Here is a 25,827-nt window from a genome sequence, read left to right as displayed (position 1 = left end):
TCTCGCGCTCGGCGGCAGCGGCGGCGGCGCAGTGTGTACCCCTTTAAGAAGGAGCCGCTCGAGCGCTGACGGTTGGGATTTGAAGTTCTTCCTCCCTCTTTGGAAGTCTGGACGGATAGGGGGTGTTGCCGAGGCAACGGCACCCTCCCTTCCACTTCTCGCGGACGCCCCGACGACTCTGGTCCTCTTTCACTGTCATGTGATGGACTCTTCCCTGCACACAGACACTCTTCGCCCTTCTCACCTCTCCTCCGCGTTCAGTTGCAGTTCCGTCTTCCTTTTTGGTGGGGACTGACTCGTTTTGCTTCAAACTTCTGGATTTGGGGCTCAGACTGGGTTGTTTGGGTGGCGGGAGATGGTGGGACTCCCCGCCTTACGGCCGTCTCTCTCGCTCGTTCTCTCTTTTTATCCGGGTGAGAAGTCTGCCTGGATCTCTTATCCAGCAGGTTGGTTAGTGGGCCCAGCGGGGCACGGACTGGGCGTCTTTGCGTGTTTGTTTTGGAAGGCGGTTGTGGGTGGTGGTTTTTGGGAAGAGGTGGAAAGGAAGATTGTGTAAAGAGTGGACGGTGGCATCAGCTTTCTCTGCTGGCGAGTGAATCTTGGCATTTGGAGTTGGGAAGTAACCTTAGAGCCTTAAGGAAACAACTGTCTTTATCTTGTTTTCTTCTGTTCTTGGCGCCACCTCGCGCCCCTTCCCCCTGCCCTACCCCTCTCAGTTTTGTTTGGTTAGCGCCTGAAGATCTTGTTTTCACTAGTGACTAGGAGATCCTGGTAGATTAAACCAGTAACAACTTCAATTCTAATTAAGATGAACAGAGAAAAAACATACAAGAACGAAGATTGCTTCGGTTAGGGGCATTTAAGTGATGTTTTACCTCTAGAAAATGTATTTTGGCCTCATCTAAGGAAAAGTTATGGGGAATCGTGTTGGTTAAGTATTAGTAAATGGCTTTAGTTCATAGTGTTTTTTAAAAGCCTCACTGTATTTTTACCAAGAGTTTTGTATTTCTGCTTCTTGAATACAGTATGGATCCATTTTTGTAATTTCTTAGGTAAAGATCTCTTCTGTAAAACCTGTTTAGAAATTGTTGTGTTCATTCACATGAAATTAGGTAGATGACAGCAGTATGATACTGGCTCATGATGTTACTGTGTTAAGTTTTGCCAAGATACTCAGTAATTTAAGGATGCCTGGTCAAGTTTAGGTTTAGAATTTTTTCTTGTCTTGCTTAGACATATTAAGTACAACTTTGTATAACAAAAATATTAATACTTGAAAAATTTTTAATTAGATGAAACAAAAGTAATTGGATTTGATAGAAGAAAGGAACTAGATTATCTTTTTGTCGTCTACAAAGATATTCAAGTAGTATCGGAAGATACTGAAAGTTAAGTTTATGCTGTATGTCTAATATGAAATCTGTTGCACTTTAATAAAATACATAATTATATTGTACTGTATATGAAAATAAATTTTCCCTGGGTCTTAGCTATATTTCAGATTTTTTTCTCAAAGCCCCAGTCAGGAGACCTACTAAGATCCATGTCATAATAAAACCCTTTTAATACACATTTTCTAGTTGTGTTTTTTTTTAAGTCACCTTTACTATTAATGCTTACATTCATACTTTGTAAACATATTTACAAAATAGCCATGTTCTTTTCATTTCCCTTTTTATATCTGTATATGTGTGACTGCATATGTTTGTGGGTATATTTCTGTATTGAATTCAGTGTTCTTACTGCATGGAATCATTTTTACAAAATAACACCCTTTTTGCCTTTCTGGAAGAAAATGACCTGAAAGTCTTAGTTTTAAGTGAGATACGGAAATTGTAGGTAGCATCTCAGGATTGTACAGCAAATTAATACTGAAACCCTAGTGAAATTTTGAATCTCAGTTCTCAGCTTAAGTGTTTAATCGGATTCATTTTTTAGCACTTATACTCCAATGCAGTAGGGAAGAATGTTGTTTTAGTTATCAGTGACTGCTTATACTGTACTTAGTTGAGAAAGTGAAATGATTCTATATACAAAAGATGTTTACCTTCCTCAAAATTGTAGAACTTACCGCATTGCCTTAGATTTTTTTACTACTGTTCTTATTCTTGGTTTTTTAAATTGGAGAGTTGACCTGCAAGCTTTTTTCCAGTTTTGTAGTTCCATGTATAATGTAGTGTTTTTTTATAATTTTATGTTGCTTCTGTAACCCTGAACTATGCTATAATTTTGATTGTGCTCATTTTACAATTTATTGGATAGTAAATGATGTCCTAGTTCTCAAAATTGATATTGAGTAGTAATATATACAGTCCTGGATCTTATGGAAAATAAAATATAGTTTCTGATGAACCATAAAAATATGGTCTAGAGTAAAAGAAAAATATTAGTGTATTTTAAAACATCTGGCCTTCTATGGCCTATTAGGACAGATAAGCCAATTTTTTAAAAAAGTTAATTTGATAGGCCAATATTTAAAGAAAATTTTATTTTGATATAATTTTTATCTTACAAAAATTGAAAACTAGTAGGACTTTCAGTATTCCCTTATCCACATTCATCATAACCCACATTGTTTTATATTTTGTCATATGTACTTTTATCGTTCTTGCCCTATATCCATCCACATATTTCTGAACAACTTAATAATTTGAGGTCATCAGACCCCTTTATTCTTATCTTTTTCAATGTGTATTTCCTAAAAATAAGGACAGTGTTGTATCTAACCAGTGTAGGAAATTAAAACTAGCAGATTTAGCATTGACATAATCTAATTTATAATCCATATTCAAATTTTTTCTGCTCATTTCCTCCAAAATCCTCTCACTCTACCCCCTAGTTCATGAACCGCTCTAGGATTATGCACTGCATTTGGTCATCTTTAGTGTTTTTGTTTTTGGTTTTTTTTTAATCAGGAATACTTTGTTAGCCTATTTCTTGACTTTGACCTTTTTTTTTTTGTACTGGGGATGGAATTCCTGACCTTGTGCTGCTTGTGAGGCAGATGGTGGCACCACTGAGCTAAATCCCCCACCGACTTTTATTTTTGAAAGTACATAACAATTATTTTGTAGGCTGTCCCTCAATTTGAATTTATTTTCTCATGATTAGGTTGACTACACACTTGGCAGGAATCCTACTTGAAGACATATTCTTTTCTTAGTACATCATATCTAGAGGCTCATGATTTTGTTTGTCCCAATGATGTCAGCTTTGAAAATTAAGGTGTATTTCTCCCTGAAAGTTATTTACTGTTTTGTAATTAATATGCAGCTTACAGAAGTGTACCTTGAATAACAGGATGTTGTCATAGTCTGATCAAAATTTCATCCCCGAGTTTTAGCATCCATTGATGTTTAACTTTATTCTTTCTGTAGTTATTAGAAGTTGACTCTGTTGATAAGCAGTCTTTTCTGTCTTCTCCATATTTATTTGTTTAATGTTAAATTCAACGCTGTCATTATTTTGAGTCTCAAATTATGTGAGGCTTGGTTGGTGGGAGCTTCATTGAGCTGGTTCTTGTGTGTGGGTTTTGGTTTTGTTTTGACAAAACAAGATATTCAGGTTCATGTGCTTTACCTGTCGCATCTCTGGTGTTAGCTTTTCCTTCAAGGTGATTTCTATTCATTTTAGTGTAAAAATAAATTTAGGTAGCATTATGGTTTGGATCTAAAATGTCCCCCAGAAGTGTTATATGTTCAGAGTTGAGGTTTTTGAAGGTGATTGCATCGTGGAGGGCTTATTTATCAGTGTATTAATCCATTGATGAGTTCATGACTGAGTGTGTTGTTAGTGGCATGGTTGGAGGATGTGGGTCGCTGGGGGCATGCCCTGAAAGTGTATGTCCTTGTTCTGGCTGCTCCTTTCTTTAATGTTTTCTGGCTGCCATGGGCTTTGGAGCCAGCCAGCCGTGTATTGAATCCTCTGAAACCTCCTGTCCTTTAAGTTGTAAGTTTTGAGTGTTTTATCCCAGTGATGGGAATATGATTAATACAGGAAATTTGTGGCTTTAAAATCTAGGTTTCAGGACTGATTTTAAACCCCATTTTTTTCTGAAATAAAAGCTGATTATATGTAGTTTTTTTTCCCCTCTAAGGTGACAAAGTGGCAAAGATTGGATTAGAATCATTCTGTAAACTCTAATTTCTTTCTTGTGTAACATTGTGTTCAGTGGAAATATAATGGCAGCCAAATGTGTAATTATAAATATTTTGGTAGGTACATTAGAAAACACATTTTATTAATCTAATGTATTCAAAATATTACCATTTTACCGTTAATACACATAGAAATTGTTATGGAATTGATTTACATTCTCTTTATTAAATCTTCACAATTGGATATTTTACATTTATAGCACATTTCAGTTTGGACTAGCTATAATCAGTAGTGCCTAATTGTCACATATGGCAATTGGCCACTTCATTGAACAGTTTCTTGAATACTAAGGTACCACTTACCTCATCTTTTAAAATCTCTTGATAGTAACTAAACTTATAGCTTAATTTTTCTTTCCCCAAATCTTTTATTTGGACAGTTCAAGACAATGTAGTCATTGAAGCTAGACTATTTCTATTTGAATCCTCAAGTTAATTACTTAAGAGTGTGGATAAATTTTCCAACTTTTTTGAGCTTGAGTGACTTCCATTGTGTCATGTCTTAATATGAATCTTCCATATAGAAAGCATTCAATACATATAGTAAATATTAGCTGTTCTTATTCTGATTATTAACTTCTTGAACTTTACATTTTTGTCAATAGATTCTAGTAGGAATGCTGATGAATGATAAAACACGTCGTGGAGCATGTTAGAGGAAAAGATAGTATTGAATGATTTCTATGTTACAGTGCTAAAGAGCCATGTTTTAGAATCAGGGTAAAGTTTGGTAAATAAAACTGTTTTTTTCTATGAAGAGACCAGATGGCATTTGATGCCCTTCTACATGCTAAGGAAACTTTTAGCCTTGCAGTAACTGAATGTAAGAGGTTAGTTTTAGTTCATTTTTTAAAAATCTGTTATCAGACTAGATCTACTTGAAGATACATACTCTGTTGATATCTACTCTCTCATTTTAGTCTTCCTGTTAATCAACAGGATTCTTCTTTCTGGCTGTTTCTTGCCTCCTGTTCTTTTATCACTAACTTCTCCCTTGGCTTACCACTGCTGATATGTAAATCTTAGAAATCTAGATTGATGGATATTGATAAGGATGGGTCAAATGTCAAAAATTTTTGATCATAAAATTTTTCTCAAGCACTAGCAAATATATTATTCCTTAAAGATGTAAACTGTGGTCTTAGTGGAATTTGTGGCACTTCTGAGTAGTTGAGTGTGGTGTCATTGCTGAGACAAAATACCTGACACCCACAGTTAAAAGAGAAAAGGTTTACTTTGGCTCACAGTTTGTGGAAGTTTCAGTCTGTAGTCAGCTGGCATATGGGTCATGACAAAGGAGAAATAGTCCATGGCAGAGCAGACAAGAGGCAGCAACCAGCTAAGCAAGCTTCCCTTTCCCTTTTATCTCATCCAGGATACCAGCCTTTTGGGTGGTACCACCTACACCCTGGGTGGGTCTTCCATTATCTATAACCAGAACTACACTAAACCAATCAATGAACTATTTAGTAACACATACCCTTCATCCCATTATCACACACCCTAGATCGAGCTGGCTTTGAAAAAAATCCACCTATGAGTGCATGAGGCATTGGGGGGACATCTAGATAACAAACTGACAAACGGTTAAGACCTATCACGAGCTTTCTTTGTAAAACAGGCATATTAATTTTGCATGTAAATTTTGAAATTCTGTGTATTCATGAATTATTTTTACATGAAAGAATACACTTATACCATCTTTGAGACCAAGCAGGATGCAAATTTTGTACTTTTGCAGCTGTTAGATATTATCTGAAATTAACATAATTAGCTTCATTGGTGCATGGTTATCATTTTAGCATTAATCCACGTAGAAGTCTCTTGTGCCCATGCAACTTTCCTGGGATGACTATTTGTGTGCTCTCCTTCCTGTGTAGCTGTGCGTATAAGTTGCTGCTGTATTACCCTACTTTCCTGACTTTTTTGACCTCTAACCCTAGCCTTCAGTTTTCTACTGCAGTCTTGTGGGGAGCAACATAGATATGTTGGTTTCTTCCTCATTTGTCTAGTCCAGTGATGGCAAACCTTTTAGAAACCCAAGTGCCCAAACTGCAACCCAAAACCCACTTATTTATTACAAGTACCAATGCTTCAATTAAACCTCAATATTGATCACCATGCAAAAGCTCATATGAGTCACTGCTAATGAGTTATTATCTAGTGCTTCTAATCCTTTCCAAGCAAGTGCATGGCCCCCTGTGTGAACTGTTATCTGATGCTGGGCTACTGGGGTGATGCTGGGACAACTTGGCTCACATGCCAACTGAGAGAGCTCTGTGTGCCTGCGGTGGCACACGTGCCATAGGTTCACCACCAGTGGTCTAGTCTTTCAGTTGAAACCTCTAAATTTGCATATGCGGTGCTTTTATTTTTCTTTTTAATAGTACTCGTTCCTTTGGTACACAGTCCCTAATTTATGGTAGTCCAATTTAAGATTTTTTCTTTTGTAATGGTTTATATATATATATATAGCATGATATTCTCAAGATGCCAGGCAAAGGCAGCTTCTAGTCACTCACATATTTATGAGAGTAAAAAATTAGTATTCTGCACTGTATTTATTATATGAAACATTCAACCTTTATTATAAAATAAACTTTGTGATTTATGATTTGCTTAACTGTAGGTTAAGTGTTTTAAGCACATTGAAGGCTAAGCATATATATATATAGCATGATATTCTCAAGATGCCAGGCAAAGGCAGCTTCTAGTCACTCACATATTTATGAGAGTAAAAAATTAGTATTCTGCACTGTATTTATTATATGAAACATTCAACCTTTATTATAAAATAAACTTTGTGATTTATGATTTGCTTAACTGTAGGTTAAGTGTTTTAAGCACATTGAAGGCTAAGCTGTGATCAGGATATAACCCTATGGTAAGTCAAGGCTCATCTGTGTATGTAACTAGTACTCATGGTTGATAACATAACAGAACACTGAAGTCATAGGTCCAGAATTCTGAGAGCTCACTTAACTTTATTAGTGTATCTTGAGCTGAATCTATAATATAGTAATCCTAGGAAAAGTTTTTGTTCGCAACAGAATCTGGATAAGAAAATGTTAATGGCTCAGAGCAATCTGCTGCAAGTGGTAGAAAACTAGCAAAATAATGCCATCCTTGCATTTGAAAGATAGAACTTTTTCCTTAATTAAAGCTAAATAAAAATTTTAAGAATTTTTGTTTTTGCTAGAAAATAAAACTTGCAATGAGGAATTATTTTTCTATATCTCATCCCCTTTCCTTTCATACAGTGTTCCCATAAATGTCAGCAATCTTATGCTTGCATGTGCTTCTTACCAATTTTTTTACTTTTACTTTTTTCATTTTCTTTTTAAGCTGTTGCCAAATTAGTACTTTTTTTACAGTATCACGGATGCAGATAGTATGGGGCAAATTCAGAGAGCAATATCTGCAATGCTGATTACACTATCTTCCCATGTAACTTAAAACGTACTATAAATTGTTTGAAATAGCTGTTTTGATATCTCTCATTTTTTCATCAGTTAAAAACTCATGACCATACTACTTGTCTAATTTCTTCTTTTAAAAACCTGGTTTTTTTCATGTGCTTTTCTTTAATGCCCATTACTCCAAAGTTTTGAGTGCCTTTTTAGTCATATTGCATTTTCAGTCACCTTTACAATTTAACTTCAACATAGTCTTTTCTGAAGTTCTTACTGGAAAACAAGAGACTTTTTTTGTACCAGGAATCTAAAGCCATTGAGCTAAATCCCCAGTCCCAGCCAGTTGTTTTCTTTTCTTTTTAAATTCAGTGTTTTTATTTTTATTTTTTATTTTTTTTCCTCATTGAGTTTATTAGTATATTTTAGGTATACAGTACAGTTACATTCATTACTGGGATCTTGTACCTTTACATGACAGGTCTTGGTTCTCATTTTTTCCCCTTGTCCCTGCCCTCCCTTTACCCCTCCTTCCCTCCCCCTTTACAAACACTTCATTTCAATTTTTTCATTTTCTCATATTTTTCCCCTTATTACCCTTCCCCTACCCTTCCCACTTTCCCTACACCTTTAGCCCCTTTCTTCCTATTTCACATTGTCTATTATATCATTAGGGTATTATGTACGATTATAGTTTATTCACACCAGAGAAACTATTTGGTATTTATACATGTGTGACTTATTTATTTCACTTAGGAGTATATCATCAATATGTATCTGTTTTCCTATGAATGAATCTAATTTCTCATTCTTTATGGCTGAGTAATATTCCATTTTATAGAAAAGCCACATCTTCTTTATCCAGTTTCCAACTTGTGGGCAAATGGTCTGTTTCCAAGTTTTAGTTATTACAAACTGTGCTGCTATAAACAGGTGCGCATGTATCACTGTGATATGATTCTTTTAATTCTTTTGGAAAGATACCCAGCAGAGGGATGCCTGGGTCAAATGAAACCTCTAGTCCCAGCTCTTTCAGGTATCTCTATATTGATTTCCATAGTGGTTGTACCAGTCTGCACTCTGGTTTTGTGCAAGGTGTATATATTAAAGTAACTTTTCCTTCAGAAGTTTCCTATTAGAAGTTTTTGTATTTAAATAAGCTTTTTAGAGACGAGGAATTAATCTTTATAAGTGTTAGAAAGGACTAAATGGAAATAATATAACTGCTTCTCAGCCTATATCATAATCTGAAGCACAGTGATTTATTTCATCTTTTGTAGATGGAGATCTGTGAAATATGTTAATATCTGTTGTCAGATGTTTGCTATTTTTGTTTTAATGAAGAGTGCCAAGCTATATAGTAATGGTTTGGGAGCTGAAGTTTTAAATTAGGGAATTAACCAGAATAAGGATGATGTTTAAATCCATGGAAATGGATGAGATTGCCTGGGGATTTAAGGGGAAGTATAACTAGAGAGAGGAAGATTCAGTACCATACCTAAAAAATGTAAGGAATATTTTAGATGTGGGGGAGATGTCAAGTACATAGGTGGAACAGAAAAGTATATGTCGTTTGGTGATCTTGGAGGTTATAGGTGATCAACTAGATGATTTTTGGCAGTGATGGAGATAGTAATCATATTTTAGTAGGTTCAAAAGTAATTATTAAGGTTGCATTCAAGTTAACATTTGTAGTAGATTACTCATTTAAAGAATTGTGTTTCCTTAGATTTGGCAGCACACACTTGTAATCCCAGCTACTTTGGAAGCTGAGATAGTAGGCCAGCCTGGGCAGTTTACCCAGACTCTGTCTCAAAAACTGTGTATCTGTGTAGCTCAATGGAAGAAGGCAAAAGGATCAGGGCTCAATTCCCCTTACTGAGGGAGGGGCGGGCTATATTTTGAGGAGTAACAGATAATTGGAGCAGTAGTTGGAGGCCCTGAGATGTAGGGATGTTTGTTTTTTGGATGGGAGATAAAATTTATAGTACTAAGATGGAGAATACTTTTTTGAATCAGTGATATCTACAGTTCTTTTATGTGCTTAATTTGAGCTGAGAGCGATAGCAACAGAATATTGGGGCAGATATATTGTAAATAGGATAGTCTTGGTGCAAATCATGAAGATATGAGCTCCGAATTTATCTTTTTGACTTCAAAAAATAATTTCCAGTCAAGCTAATTATTATTTTATGGTACTTTGGCATTAGTGTGGTATGCATTTAAATGAACGTTCTTTTAAAAAATTAATTTGCTGTTACCACTAAATCATCCCTTGAGTCCTATACTATGTGGCAGTTGATTTGAATATAATTCTGCATTTCTTCGTAAGTTCTGAACTGTCAGTAGACTTTAGGTATCATGTATCAAAATACTAGCGTTTTAATGGTAAAGTTGCATTGAAGAACTTGACTCAGAACTGGGCAAAAAATAGAAATTATATTTCTTTACACCATAGCCCCCTGACTTGAATTTAAACTATCAGAAAAGATTCTGCTGGAGTACAAGGAAGCATCACCCCAGTGGGGCAGAGTGATTAGAAGAGTTGGCTGTCAATGAAAAAAGACTTTTAAAACATTATTCCACTAGGGCCAACTATTAGGATGTTTGTATCCTTTGTGAATACTGAAGAGTAGAGAAAAAAATAACTTCTTTCAAAGCACTTTCCCCAATATTGTAAAGTTTTCATAGGAGCTCTGTTTTATGGGAAAGGCAGAATCTGTTGATTAGGTCAACAGTAGGTGTGGATTTAGACTTTGCTTTGAAAGAATTTATAATGATTAGACATGATAAGTATTAGACTTAGTATAATATACTGGAAAGACAGGAAGAAACAATTTTGACTTGAATGATCCAAAAAGACTAGGCTTCAGAGTGAAAGTACAGACAGCAAACTCTATATAACGGATGGTTAGTGAATATGTTAGGTTAGAGGCATAGTCATGGCTTACCTTAGCCATCTAGTCCTAGACATTACAAAGAAGCACAGTGTAATATGATTTTGGCAGCTAATATTCTCCCTGGATAGTTCACTCCAAAGATAGTCCTTGCAACTCCTCTTCTTGCTGTTGTAGTGCAAAAGCAGTCTCTAAATGAATGAGCATGACTTTCTTCCAGTAAAATTTATTTTCAAGAATAGGTAGATTGGGTTTGCAGGCCATGGTTGGCTGATCTCTGACTTAAAGGAAGGTAGGGTGTAGGTACAGAGGGGTTGGTATCACACAAGTGGAAATAATGATATATTCTGAAAATATTCAGCACTGTTTTGTCATTGGAGTATAGTGTAAGAGTAGAAAGTAGGACTGGAAATATAAATTGTGGTCTCTAGATGGAGGAAATTATGAGCCTTTTTAAAAATTTTTAATAGATGATAAACACGATCAGATAAGCCAGTTTATTTACATTTGGAACACCTGTTGTTGGTTCAGGTTTGAGGGTTTTTTGTTTGCAGTAGTTTTAAATAGCTAAAACTGAAACAGCCCTCTTCAGTCAAAACTGGAAAAATGAGCAGTCATCACTTCAGTATTTTAATTAAGACATTGAATTGCCAAAGTTCTCTCAGATAGTACCTTTCTTTTCTCCCTAGGATTTCAACAACTTGAGAAATAAAACAAAAATGGAAGCCAAAATATCATTTGTTACTAATAGAGGCTAAGTTAGAGAGGAATAGTCATGTGGGCTATTAATATGGAAGCCAAAATATCATTTGTTACTAATAGAGGCTAAGTTAGAGAGGAATAGTCATGTGGGCTAGTATAGGCAGACTTATCTATCCAGTCCTAGGCACCGTACAGAAGCACAGCTTAATGTGATCTCTGTCAAGTAGATAGCTGTTTTCCAGGAGTGAGAGAAACAGAACTGAGTTAGCTCTGTCTAGTCACTCATTCCAAAATCACCAGATAAGTTACTTCAATTGTCAAGGCGTGAAGAGAGACACAGATTGTACTGGTGGAGCATCCTTCCTCTAAAAAGGAACCAGAGAGACTTGTCTTGATAAGTGTATCAGCACTAAATGTACTGAAAACACATAAATATCACATATTCTAGATTTTCAAGTAAAATTCAATTTAAAAATCAGTAATTCTTAAAATTTATTTAGGTTTTCCATAGGCCTATATAAGATACTTATAAGTAAAAGGCATGATTGGCTAAAAGACACAGGTCTCTTTTGTACAATATCTTTCACTTCACTTTTTAAATTTAGGAAGAATTAGAATAACAATAACATAATAAAACACGCTTTAAGTGGAAAAAAAGCAGGTATAGTTGACCCCCTCTATCTTTTCGTGGATAATAATAATAATAAATGCCAGTAAGTAAACTGTGGCCCTGAAACCTATTCCTCACTGATACTGTGGGATGTCTGTATTTTGACAAATGGGTTATTGTTTTAATTAGCTCCAGTTATAGGTACTTAACAGTTTATTTACTGGCATTTATTTTTTAATGTCATTTGTTCTTCCATACAACTTTCTTCTCCCTTTCTTAATAATTCAGTACTGAAACTTATCAGGTAGGACCAAACAGGGTCCGTGTCCACCCTGGGTGGAGTGTGTGGGAGGCAGAGACATGCCTTATAAGGAGCAGTGGGATTTCAAAGCCTGATGGGGTGAGGAGGGTATCCACCTTGGTTTCTGTAATTGTGAGGGTGAGGAGCATGTTTGCATAGGAGGGTATGTTGTTGCAGAGTGTCAGAGCCTAAGCAGGATGAGTTTAGTATCTCTGAAGGAGTGTGGTATAGATGAGGATCTGTTGGTCCTGGTACCCAAGATATTCAGACTGGAACAGGATAAGAGAATGTGGAGAGTTTGTGGCTCTCAGGGCCCCCACAGGTAGCAGGGGAATAAGAGGGCATCTGTTTACGATTATAGCCTGATGTGGGTGTATTGAGGCTCAGGTAGGATGAGGAAGAGGCCATGGATGGAGGTCTCCATGCATTGTGTCAGTGGTGACACACAGATACAATAGCATTATGTGACATTGTTAAATGCAAGTTGTCAGAGCCCAAAGGTGGAGTAGGAAGGCTTCTCAGAGGATCAATGCAATATGGGATATCAAAGTTTGAGCATGTTAGGAGAATATCCTTGGAGGAGAAGTGCAAGGTATGTGGAATAGGAACCTTTAACAGGGTGAGATTATACACATGGGGTAGGGGCAATGCTGTTAGTACCAGGATGGCTGAGGAGCGTGTCTGCGTGGGGAATGGATGATAACCATAATAAAAGTTGATTACATACAGAGAAACTAATCAAATAAATGTTAAGGAGTATGGGAGCCAGGTTTCTTCCTGTCTGAGATGGTATTTGCATATATGGAAGTAGAGAAAACTAGAATGTTGTCTATAGTATTGAGTTGGAAGTGAGACTTTATGGTTTTTAGTGTGTGTACATATGTACGTGTGTGGGGAGAAAGAGTGGGGAGAGGGAGAGAGAGAGAAAGAGACACTATATTATATTGGTCACTGAGAAGAGGCCAATAACAGTGAGCATAATGTGTCATTGTTATTTTCATGATTTTAATGGTGGTTTTTGTAAGAGAATGCCTTATTAAGAAAACACTAAATAAAAAAAATGAAGAGGGATGTGATATCGTAGGTCATTTTTTCTTAAATGGTTGGAAAAATAAGTTTTACATTAAATACTTTCTATGATTGTTATAAATTTAAAACAAATACCATACTTAAAAGCAATGTTAGTCTACTCATTATGTTCTCATAAGTTAATTACTTCTACATCATCTAAAAATTGTATAGTAATATGTACTTGTACAGGTTTTTTAGCATTAAGAATTTACCCCTTTAGGGCCAGGGATTTAGCTCAGTGTTGCCGCTGCCTGCCTTGAAAGTGCAAGGTCTGGGTTCGATCCCTGGTACAAAAAACAAACAAAACAAAGAATTAACCTCTTTGAGATAATAATAGCTGTTGTTTATTGAATGTTTAGCTTGTGTGAAGTACTGTGTGAAGTGCTTCTGTATATTGTCATATTTAATTTTCACAGATGAGTAGTGCACTTTTTGTCTTCATTTTACAGATCAGAAAAATGAGACCTAGAGAGGCTAATTGACTGGACCAGTACTTTCTAGTAAATATAAAGGTAGAATTTACATCTGTGCAAAAATCTCCACTGGTTCACCATTGACCTTTGGATAAAGTCTGAATTCAATATAGCTTTGAAGGCCCAGCATAATTTGCCCCACTGCACTGTCTTGGCCTTTTTTTTTGATATTCTGAGCATAACAAGCTAACAGTTGCATCAGTAACACATTAATAGTACTATAGTAGTAATAGTAACATTTCTTGATTATACCTAACATTTTTATTAGTGCTTATCCCTGGTGTGGAGCTTTACACATAGTAGATCCTTTAATCCTCACAAAAAGTTTGCATATCAGTATTGTTTTTAGCATTTTGCAGAGTCACATTGAAACCTTTGTAAATCCTTAAGCATCATGGCTCTAGCCTATTGCATATTTGTTTCCTCATTCTGAATTATAGTAGCTTCTATTCCATTGCTACCTTTTTAAAGTTTTAAAAATCTCACACACACACACACACACACACACACACACATATGTCAAAACATACACATATAGAGAGAAAAAGTATGTAATCATAAAGTTATACCCAGTGAACAACATGAATATACTGTAATAACCACCACCAAATAAAGAATTAGAAATTCCCAGAAGTTCCTTGACAGTCCTTACAAATACCAATTTCTGCCACTGTCCCCAAATGTGAATTATAGTCTGGCTTCTTAATGCAATAGATTGGTTTTACCCATTTTGGGAAACTTTGTTTAAATGGAACAATATAGTATGTAGTCTTTTGTAGTTAGCTTTTAAAATTAGTATTGTTTATGTGATTCATTCACGTGGCTGCCTACAGGTAATATTTTTTGCATATTCAATGCAGTACAATATTCTAATATATAAATATAACATATATCTGTTCTTTTGAAGGGTATTTGGCCTGTTTCCATTGTACATTTTTAGAAATAATATGGTGAATGTTGTTATACATTAAATACATATTCTTAATTTCAGATCAATTCTTGGATATGTTTACACTTTATTTTAGGTGACTAGATTCACCTTTATTCTAAAATTCTTCTTAGGTGCTGTAAGTGTAAAATCTGTGTTACACTAATAGTACTCTCCTTCCTCTCATATTTATGCTTATATTAACTGTTTGCTAGCTTATTTCCCATCAAGTTGAAAGTGTGTATGTGTTTGTTTTTATGAATACATACCCTTCCCAAAGAAAAGGCATGCTTTCTCCTGTCTTGTCTTCCTAACACCCACTGAATATTGAAATAATTGTTGAATGAATAGATTTTCTATACATTCACCTTTCAGTGCTAAAAAAGAAAAAGAAAGCATAAATCTAATGGATATTCACTGGTTATTCCAGAGATGCAAATGAAAACAACACTGAGATTCTACTTCACTCCGGAAAGAATGACTGTTATCAAGAAATCAACCAATAACAAATGTTGGAGAGGCTGTGGGGAGAGAGGAACCCTGTTCCACTGCTGGTGGGAGTGTAGACTGGTGCAGCCACTGTGGATATCAGTGTGGAGATTTCTCAAAAAAAAGTAAAACTAGTCACAGCTATACCTCTATACCAGCTATACCTTGGTATCTTCCCGAAAGAATGAAAACCATCATACCACAGTGATATATGCACACCCATTTTTATAGCAGCATAACTAAATCTTGGAAACATCCCAAATGCCTATCAGTTAAAGAGTGGATAAAAAAGATGTGTTTTATAATGGAGTACTACTCAGCCATAATGAATGAGAGACTTGAGACATTTATAACTAAATGCAATAATCTTAAGTGAGATAAATAGGACATACACCTGTAAGTACCGAATAGTTTCTCTGGTGTGAGAAACTGAAAGTGCAAATGAGAACCAAAATGTATAATAGATAATATGAAACAGGAAGTAAAGGTCCAAAGGGGAATGGGAAGGGGAAGTGGAGGGGTGGGGCAAAGGAAGGAAGGAAGGGAAAGAAAAATGTAAGAAAAGGAAAATAACAGAAACAGGTTTTGTAAATAGGGAGGGGTGGAGGGATGGAAGGGAGGGAAGGGGAATGGGGAAAAAACAAGAACCAAGATATATGATGTACAGGTACAAATTCCCAATGAATGTGATGATAATGTATACCTAAAATGTACAAATAAACTTAACGAATAAAAAAAATCTAATGGATTTTGGGTAATATGCAGAATTATCCTAAAATTGGTTAACAAGTTATGTTAAAATTTTAATGTGACAAGCATCTATGTTGTGCCTTGTACATTTATTCTACTATACAACTTTGTTTGTTTTGGTAACGGGGATCAAACTCAGGACCTTGTACTTGCAAGGCAGGTGGTGGAACCACTGAGCTAAATTCCTGGCCCTCTACTATAACTTTTGAAACTTTATAACTCATAACACATTTAGTAACCTTATTTATGGCAAATTTAATATTTGTCCTTCAAAGATGCTCTAAGTTTTGGAAATTAGCAAAATACATTTGAAACCAAGACTGGGGAATTTTATGAGTAATAAACAGTATCAAAAGTGAATTGAGATTTTGATTGACGAAGACTGACTCTCCTTCCGTAACTTCCTACCTCCCACCCACATAGGGCCTTACAAATTATTTTTTCAAGATTAATTCACTGAATTCAGGTAGAATGAAGTGTCACTAATATAAGCCATAATTTATAGTACAGTATTGTGCTTAAATTTTTTTGTTTGTGTCTTAAAACCTGGCTATTCTTACAAGTTACTTATGTTTACACTATTATTACTTTAATTTGTTAAAGTTACTTTCTTTTTCATTTTTAGACTTGTTTGTCTTTATTTTTTTAATCTGAAGAAGGACCAGATGGCTAAGGCTTAAATACCTTTCCCCCCCCCATTAAGTTTATTGGTACTTTTTAGGTTTACAGTACAGTTACATTCATCATTGGAATCTTGTACCTTTACAGGTTGTATCTTGGTTCTTATTTTTTCCCCATTCCCCTGCCCTCTCTTCATCCCCTCCACTCCTCCCTATTTATAAGGACTTTATTTTCACTTTTCCTTTTTTCATATTTTTTCTTTTCTCTTCTTTTCTTTTCCCTACCTTTCCCACATCCCCTACTCCTTTAGCCCCTTTCTTCCTATTTCACATTATCAGTTATACAATTTGAACCTTATTTTCACTTTTAGTTTTTCACACCAGAGAAACTATTAAGTATTTACACGTGTGTCCTATTTATTTCACTTAGGAGTATGGCCTAATATAAACTCATTTATCTTGAATTGTTTTTTATGAAACTAATACTTTCATCTTTATTTTTTTATTTTCTTTTAAATTTATTTATTTCTTTTTCCTCGTTGAGTTTATCAGTACATTTTAGGTATACAGTACAGTTACATTCATTATTGGGATCTTGTACCTTTACATGACAGGTCTTGGTTCTCATTTTTCCCCCTTGTCCTTTCCCTCCCTTCACCCTTCCTCCCCTCCCCCTTTACAAACACTTCATTTCCATTTTTTCATTTTCTCATATTTTTCCTGTTTATTAGCTTTCCCCTAACCTTTAATTATCATGTCCATAACTAACAGTTCTCCCTACCTCAATTAAGTAATAATGGTTATTTTTTTTTACTCTTAATCTTTATTTCTTTATTATTGCTTATTAGGAGTTTCAAATGTTTATTTTGTATCTGTGAAGACTTTGCCACCTGTTTTAGTGTTTTCTGAAGCACTGTTATTTGCCATAAATGTTCATTTTTTTCTACATCTTACTCTTTAAAAACTGATCTCTTTATTGAAACAAGTGTATTGTTGAATATAAATGATAGTTCATTCCCTTCAGCCAAATCCTCTAGAAAGCCTAAAATTCAACTACATTTATTAGGTAAATCACTCTGATAGATCCAGAAAGTAATGCATGCCAGTAATATCTCTGTTGTGAAAGGACCTGAACATTCTAGCTCTCTCTCCCTAACCAAAAAGCAAAAAAAGTTTTCAAACTTAAATAATATAGTATTAGTAACAGTAAATTCTAACAAATGAGATTAAAGAAGGCTTGGAGATACTATTCAGGCAATACTTATATACTGAGTTTGTATACGTTATTTATGAACAAAATGTTGCTAAATGGGGAAAATGCTTTAGGTTGGTTTGGAAGAAGGATGCTGGACAGGTGACCAAACATAGAGAAATTATATTTCTGTATGTACAAAAGCTCAGATGTCTAAACAACATAATGAGTTAGTTGAAAAGTGATATGTAATTTACTTATGACAGGATGATACAAAGAAAGGTTAGAAAATATGCAGGGGTTAGATCAAAGACCACATATGCTATGATAGAATGTCTTCCTAGGTGGTAGAGATACGTTGAAGAATTTAAAGTAAAATTAGTAGATAGTCTTATCTTCCAAATAGGTTGATTAGAGCAATGATTCTGATATCCATAAGAAAAACTTTTAATGATTACAGAGATACTCGAGTAAATTTTGAATTTTCTACATTACTGCACATGGTGTGTACAACAAAAGTGGAACTTTAAGGTAAAAAAACTTCCTGTTTGGAATTAAAAGTTTGTTTCAATTATTAATTACATCATACTTCCAAAAAATTTACACAGTAATGTAATGTATATCCTGTTATCTTAAAAGAATAAATAGGACATATGAAATTTCCATCTGTCATTTATCAGTTTCATCCCCTTGCTCCATCCTAGAGGTATATATTTTTCTCACAGTGACAGTCTTCTATAAAGTATCAAGTCTTCTTCCTACAAGTCATTTCAATATAATGAAATATTTTAGGTATCTTTTATAAAAGGTATATACATTTAATTTATTTAATTATTTAAAATGATCAACAAACCTATTTAAAATTTTAAAGCATATTATTCATCCCAGATTTGTCTTTTTATATCTGCTTACATCTCTTTTTCGACTACTACATTTGTGTAAAATGAGACATAGCAGTGCTGATGACTTACTTTTTTTTTTCAGTTAAGTTTATTGGTACATTTAAAGCAAATAATACAGTTGCATTTATCATTGAGATCTTGTACCTTTACATGATATATCTTGGTTCTTATTTTTTCTCCATTCCCCTGCCCTCCCTTCACCCCTTCACCCTTCCCTATTTACAGAGACTTTGTTTCCATTTTTTGCTTTTTCCAGATTTTTTTCTTTTCCCTTATTTCCTTTTCCCTCCCTTTCTCACTTCCCCTTTAGCCATTTTCTTCTTATTTCACACCATTTGAACCTTATTTGCACTTTTGGTTTTTCGTGCTAGAGCAACTATTTGGTATTTACTTTTGTGTCCTATTTATTTCACTTAAGATTATAGCCTCAATATGCATCCATCTAGCTGTAAATGTCTCTAGTTTCTCATTCTTTGTGTCTGAGAAGTACTCCATTTTATAGAAAAACCACATCTTCTATATCCAGTCTCCAGCTGATAGGCATCTGGGATGTTTCCAAGTTTTAGGTACTACAAATTGTGCTGCTATAAACATGGGTGTACATATATATCACTGTGGTATGATACTTTTAATTATTTTGGAAAGATACCCAGCAGAGGGATAGCTGGGTCAAATGGGACCTCTAATCCTAGTTCTTTGAGGTACCTCTGTATTGATTTCCACAGTAGTTGCACCTGTCTGTACTCCCACCGACAATGGAGAAGGGTTCCTTTCTCCCCATAACCCCACCAGTATTTGTTATTGGTTGATTTCTTGAAAGCAGCATTCTTCCTGGAGTGAGATGGAATCTCTGTTATTTTCATCTGCATCTCTCAAGTGACCAGTGATGTTGGACGTTTTTTCATGTATTTATTTGCTACTTTTACTTCTTTGAGAAATGTCTGTTCATTTCAGATGCCCATTTTTTTTTTTAATCGGGTCTTTATATTTGGGGAGTCTGATTTTTTAGAGTTCTTTATATATTCTAGATAGTAGTCCTTTGTCTGAGGAGCAGCTGGTAAAAAATTTTTTCCCACATTGTAGGTTTCTCTTGCACTGCAGAACTTTTTAATACAATGAGATCCCAGTTGTTGATTCTTTGCGCAAGCACCCATGCTGCTGAGGATTTGTTGTTCATAAAGTCTTTTCCTATGCCAATGTCTTTAAGAGTTCTACCTAATTTATTTTCCAGTAAGTTTAGTGTTTCTATTTTGATATTTAGATGTTTAATCCACTTGGATTTTAGTTTAGTGCATAGTGAAAGATAGGGACCTAGTTTTAATCTTTGTCAGATTGAGATCCATTTATTAAAGAAGCTATCTTTCCTCCAGTGAGGATGGTTGGCTCCTTTGTCAAAGACGAGGTAGCTGAGTATGTCTGGTGATATAAAAGCATGTAACAATGGATCTAGTTGAGTATAAAGCTAAATTAAATTAAATTAAACTTTAAATTGAGGCAGTATTTCTTAGACAAAATTGTAAGAATGGGCAGTATCTAGACATGTTTTAGGAATGTGAATGGTATTGGAGTATATTTTGGCTGAAGGACAATTTTGTGAATATCTCAGGTGGGGTACAAGGTACCGTATTTTAAGGTTTGAAATTGGTGGGTGGAGCTAGGATACTTGGCAGAGCATGCTGTGTACTGCAGCATCAGTGACTACACATCTTCCCTTGGAGAAGTCTTTTATACTATCCTTTTGCATATTTTTTCAGTTTTTGGACATGGTTGAAAAAACCTAAAAGTTTGGTTCCCTGCCTAGTATATTGAACAGTATTATTCAGTACATTTCTGCCATTATAAAAAATTCTGCTCGGTACTGCTATTCTTGAGAATATTAAGTTTTCTTTTCTCTGTATCTTTCTCTAAATCTTAATACATACTGGTTTTCCTTTTCTAAATGTGTAATGTGTTCTGTATTTTGCCTACCTAACTCCTGTTCTTCCATTAAGACTATGCTTGGGTATTATCATTTCTGGAAACCCTTCCCTGATATAGTATCTTTTCCTATCTCCCTCCAGCCTTAAAATCTGGATTATTGTCTTTTATCATATGTCTGTTGCATTTAAATCCAGGAGTCAGTGTTAATTATAATACATACAAAGAAATAATTTTTTTGTAAATGTATAGTTTCATACATATTGAATATAGTATATTGGCATACCAGCATTAATTAAATAGATATTTAAATTGATTTCTTTTCTCAGTATTGACTGAAGAAGTACCTTTTATTAGGTAATTGTGACATTAGGAAAAGACTGAATCCCTTCAGTATGTAAGTCAAAGTTACAAGATTTGCCACTGAGTTATTGTATATATTTAATCAGACTTTAAAATAGAATTGATTCTGGCAACTTAAAACTCCATGTAAAGGTAAATAGTATATTTATAGATAGAAAAACACTGAATCAGTTGCATTTTCATTATGAAACACAAAATTACGCCTGTAGTCATCCTGTCAACTTTAATCATTAGCATTGTGATAAAAATATTGAGGAAAGAGGAAAGCATCAACATGGTTCCTACTCTCAAGTTTAGAGTATAATAATTGCTTTTCAGCAAGTTTCACCTCTGCTCTACTTTACCCACTACTTCCTTTATCTCTCAGCATGATTTGGTGTGTTTCACTTTTGCAATGGGAAATCCACGTATATTTTTGGGTGAAGGTGACAGGACCTTTGTTCAGCAATGTTTAGGGCTTCAGAAATGTTATTAGTTGAGCAATAGGAGAACACAATAAACAAGATTTGAATTGGGAGAGAGGGTTCAAATTTTTTTTCAAGGCTGGTCTTATGTCCTAGGTAAGGGAAAAAAGACACATTCTTTCTCTGACTTGTTTGTAATAGATGTAATGACCAGACCAGAGATCTAGTTACTTTTTTATTTTCTTATTAAATTGCATTTTATTTTATCCCATTCCTCCCTCAAGCCTCTCGCCTCCCTATATACAAAATCTGTTTCCATTTTTTCCTTTTATTTTCACTTTTTTTCTTGTTCCTTCATTTCTCCCCCTCTCCTCCCTTGTTCCCCTTCACAGTTGAACATTTTCTTCCCATTTCCCAACCTCCATTATACATTTCAGTCCTTATTTCCATTTTTGATTTTTCACACCAGACAATGTGATATTTAAATATGTAAGACGAGTTTCTTTCACTTAAGAGTATGGTCTCAAAGTTCATCCATTTAGCTGTAAATGTCTGAAGCTCATCCTTTTTTGTGACTGAGCAGTAGTACTCCATTGTATAAAAAAAACCCGACATCTTCATCCACTTGTCGCTTAATGGGCATTTGGGCTATTTCCAAGATTTAGCTACTACAGACTATGCTGCTATAAACATGGGTGTGCATATATCACTGTGGTGTAATGGTTTTAATTCTTTTGGGGAGATACCAAGGTATAGCTGGTATACAGGTGTATCTGGGTCAAATGGAACCCCTAGTTTTACTTTTTTGAGAAATCTCCACACTGATTTCCATAGTGGTTACACCATTGTACACTCCCACCAATGGTGGAGAAGGGTTCTTTTATCCCCACAGCCCCTCCAGCATTTGTTATTGGTTGTTATTTCTTGATAATAGCCATTCTTTCTGGAGTGAAATGGAATCTCAGCATTGTTTTCATCTGCATCTCTGGAGTGACCAGTGATGAACATTTTTTCACATATTTATGTAGCATTTCTAATACTTCATCAGAGAAGTGTCCTCATTTCAGATGCCCATTTTTGCATTGGGTCTTTGAATTTGGGAGTCTGATTTTTTTTTTAAGTTCTTTATATATTCTAGATAATAGTCCTTTATTTGAATAGTTAGTAAAAATTTTTTGCTCATTCTATAGGTTGTCTTTTCACTCTACTAGAGGTTTCTTTTGCTGTGTAAAAGCTTTTAATAAGATGAGGTCCTAGTTGTTTATAGTATTTCCCATGTGGTCTGGGTTTTGTTAATGAAGTCTTTGCCTACTCCTATGTCCTCAAGCAGTCTACCTTTTCTTCCTCTTCCAACAGATTTAGTGCTCCTTTGCTAATATTTAGATATTTGATCCATTTCAATTTTAGGTTACAGTGTGGTGAAAGATACGCGTCTTTGGCATGTTGGAAAGCCAGTTTTTCCAGCACCATTTATTAAAGAGGCTATCTTTCTTCCAGTGGAGGTGTTTGGCTCTTTTGTTAAAGACAAGATGGTTGAGTATCTCTTGAGTTGTTTTTGCATCCTCTGGTCTGTTCCATTTATCTTCAGGTCTGTTCTTTTGCCAGTAGCATGCTGTTTTTGTCACTGTAGCTTTGTAATATAATTTAAAGTCAGGGATAGTGATACCCCTGCTTTATCTTTGTTGTCCAGAATTGCCTTTGTTGTTCTGGGTCTCCTCTGGTTCCAAATGAATTTTACAATTGTTTTTTCTAATTCTGTGAGATATACTGTTAGGATTTTGATTGGGATTGCACTGAATCTGTATAACAATTTTGGAAGTATGGTCATTTTCACTATATTGGTTCTTCCTATCCAAGAACAAGAGATGTCTTGCCATTTTTTATATCCTTTTCAATCTGCTTTTCCGGAGTACTGTAGTTTTGAATATAGAGGCCTTTTACTTCCTTCATTAGATTGATTTCTAGGTATTTCATTTATTTGGATGCTGTTGTGAATGAAAGGGATGTTTTCTCTAATTTCTTTCTCCATGACTCTGTTATTTTTGTACAGGAAGGCTATTGAATTTTGAGTGTTGACTTTGTATCCAGCTATACCGCTGACTTTGGTTATCAAATCTAAGAGTCTTTTGGTGGAAATTTTGGGGTCTTCTGTGTACAGTATCATATCTACAAAAAATGATAATTTAACTTCATCCTTTTCTATTCTTACTCCTTTTCTTTCTTTCTTTTGTCTTAAGTGTTCTGGCTAGTGTTTCCACTTATAAACAAGAATGGTAGCAGTGGACATCCTTGTCTTGTTCCTGATTTTACAGTGAAAGCTTTCAGTTTTTGTCCATTTAGTATGATGTTGCCTGTTGGTTTAAAGTCATAGATAGTTTTCATCAGATTGAGATAAAGCCCATCTATTCCAATTTTCTGTAGAGTTTTTGTCATGAATTGATGTTAGGCCTTGTCAAATGCTTTTTCTGCATCTATTGAGAAAATAGTATAGTTTTTGTCCTTAGCTCTGTTAATATAGTATATTACATTTATTGATTGGCATATGTTGCACTATCCTTACATCCCTGGGATGAATCCAGCTTGATGATTTGCTGCATTCTCTTTGCCAGTATCTTACTGAGGATTTTTGCATCTATGTTTATTAGGGATATTGGCCTGTAATTCTTTTGATTAGATTCTTCTCTGGTTTTGGAATTACTTACCTCCAGGAATGAATGTGGGAGTATTGCTTTCCTTTCAAATTCATTAAAAAGTATGAGGTGTAGTGGCATTAGGTCTTCTCTGAATTTTTTGTAGAATTCAATAGTGAATACATCAGGGCAGGCCTTTGTTCATAGTTTTTTAATTACATACTCAATTTCATTGACTGATACTGATTAATTTATAATTTCTATATCTTCTTGATTCAGTTTTGGTAATTCATATGTATTTAGGCAACTGTTCATTTCTATATTTTCCATCTTATGAGAATATAGGTTTTCAAAGTAGGTATTGACGATCTTCTGGATCTGTTGTGATTTCACTCTTTTCTCTCCTAAGTGCATGGATTTGAGTCTTTTCTTTCCTTTTTTTGATAAAGTTGGCTAAGGGTTTGTCAATTTTATTTAATCTTTCAAAGAACTAACTCTTGGGTTCATTGATTTCTTTGGGGTTTTTTTTTTTGTTTGTTTGTTTTAGTCTCCATTGCATTAATTTCTGCTCTGATTTTTATAATTTCCTCCCTTGTATGAGCTTTGGGCTTGACTTGCTCTTCCTTTTCTAGGAGCTTGAGGTTCAACATTGGGTTATCTGAGCCCAGTCTGATTTCCTGATATGAGAAATCACTGCTATAAATTTTCCTCATAGGATTCCTCTCATTGCATTCCATAAGTTCCAGTATGTTGTACTGTTGTTATCATTTAACTGTAGAAATTGTCTGATTTCTTCTTTAATTTTATCTGTGACCCATTGATTGTTCAGGAAGGTTTACTTAATTTCTATGTGTTTATGGAGTTCTTGTGGTTTCTTTTTCCATTGATTTCCAGTGTTATTGCAGTATGGTCTGATAATATGCATGGAATTATTTCAGTTTCTTTGTGTTTACTTCAGCATGTTCTATAAGGTAGTATAGGGTATATTTTGGAGAAAGTCCTACCTGCAGCTGAGAATAATGTGTATTCTAATGTTGTGAGGTGGAACACAGTAGACATCTATTCAGTGGAGGTGGAACACGGTAGACATCTATTCAGTGCTTTTGTTTAAAAGTTTGATGCAATTCTCATATTTCATTGTTGATTTTTTTGTCTAGTTGGCCTATTTGTGACAATGGGGTTTTGAGATTCCCCATTACAACTCTATTAGTGCTTCCAAGATTTTCATGTCCATTAATACTTGTTTTGTATAGTTGAGTACACTGCTATTTGGTGAATATATATATATTTATGATTGTTATCTGGTCCTCTTAGATTGTTCCCTTCAACAGGATGTAGTGACCTTGTTTATCTCTTAGTCAGCTTTAGCTTTAAATTCACTTTGTCCGCAAGTAGAATAGCTTCCTTTGCTTTTTCTGAGTTCCTGTTGCATGGAATATTGTTTTCTATCCCTTGACTTTCAAGCTATGAATTGTTTTTGAATTAAATATGTTTCTTGTATGCAGCATATTATATTGTTGGATCTTGCTTCCTGATCCATTCTGCTGTTTCTTTTCATTGGTGAATTGAGACCATTAACATTTATTGTTATAATTGATGTGTATTGTCTCATCTCTGTCTTGTTATTTTCTGCTGTTGGCTTCCTTTCCATTTATGTTTAATTTCTTTCCTTGCCTGGTGGATTCATTCTCTTGGAGTTCATGGAGTTGTAATCCTCATTGTCTGTTTCTCGAATATCCTTTAGAACACTCTGGAGTGCTGCCTTAAGAGGTCAGAAATTTCTTTAGGTGTTCTTCGTAATGGGAGTATCTTATTTCTCCTTCAATTTTGAAGGATAGTTTTGTAGAGTACATTAGTCTGGGTTGGAGGTCGTTTTACTTTAGGGAAAGAAAGAAAGAAAGAAAAAGAAAGAAAAAAGAAAAAAAATTATAACCCCAAACAACCAATTCAAGGTTTGTCTCTGCTGTCACTGTTAGGCAGTGTGGGTAAACAGAGTCCCAGCCAAGTTGAT

General features: G+C 34.9%; 1 protein-coding gene across 7 annotated transcripts in view; it reads left to right on the top strand.

The window, feature by feature from the left end:
• Positions 1 to 57: 57 nt before the first annotated feature.
• Lcorl (ligand dependent nuclear receptor corepressor like) overlaps positions 58 to 25,827 on the top strand; it is a 171,712-nt gene continuing 145,942 nt past the window's right edge. For 3 of the 7 annotated variants that reach the window (XM_010641902.3, XM_033758938.1, XM_010641900.3), the window contains exon 1: positions 195 to 446. In XM_010641902.3, the coding sequence (XP_010640204.1) occupies positions 356 to 446 (91 nt within the window). In that variant the 5' untranslated portion in view covers positions 195 to 355. Of the gene's footprint in view, positions 447 to 7,008; positions 7,042 to 20,784; positions 20,817 to 25,827 lie in introns of those variants that run through there. The other 4 variants (XM_010641894.2, XM_010641895.2, XM_010641897.2 and 1 more) reach the window with 4 other exon arrangements.

This window comes from Fukomys damarensis, unplaced genomic scaffold, assembly GCF_012274545.1.
Source record: "Fukomys damarensis isolate Sample0158 unplaced genomic scaffold, DMR_v1.0_HiC HiC_scaffold_35, whole genome shotgun sequence".
NCBI classification, from domain to species: Eukaryota; Metazoa; Chordata; class Mammalia; order Rodentia; family Bathyergidae; genus Fukomys; species Fukomys damarensis.
The sequence above is the reverse complement of the archived record's forward strand: the minus strand, read 5'-3'. Positions and strand labels throughout refer to the sequence as shown.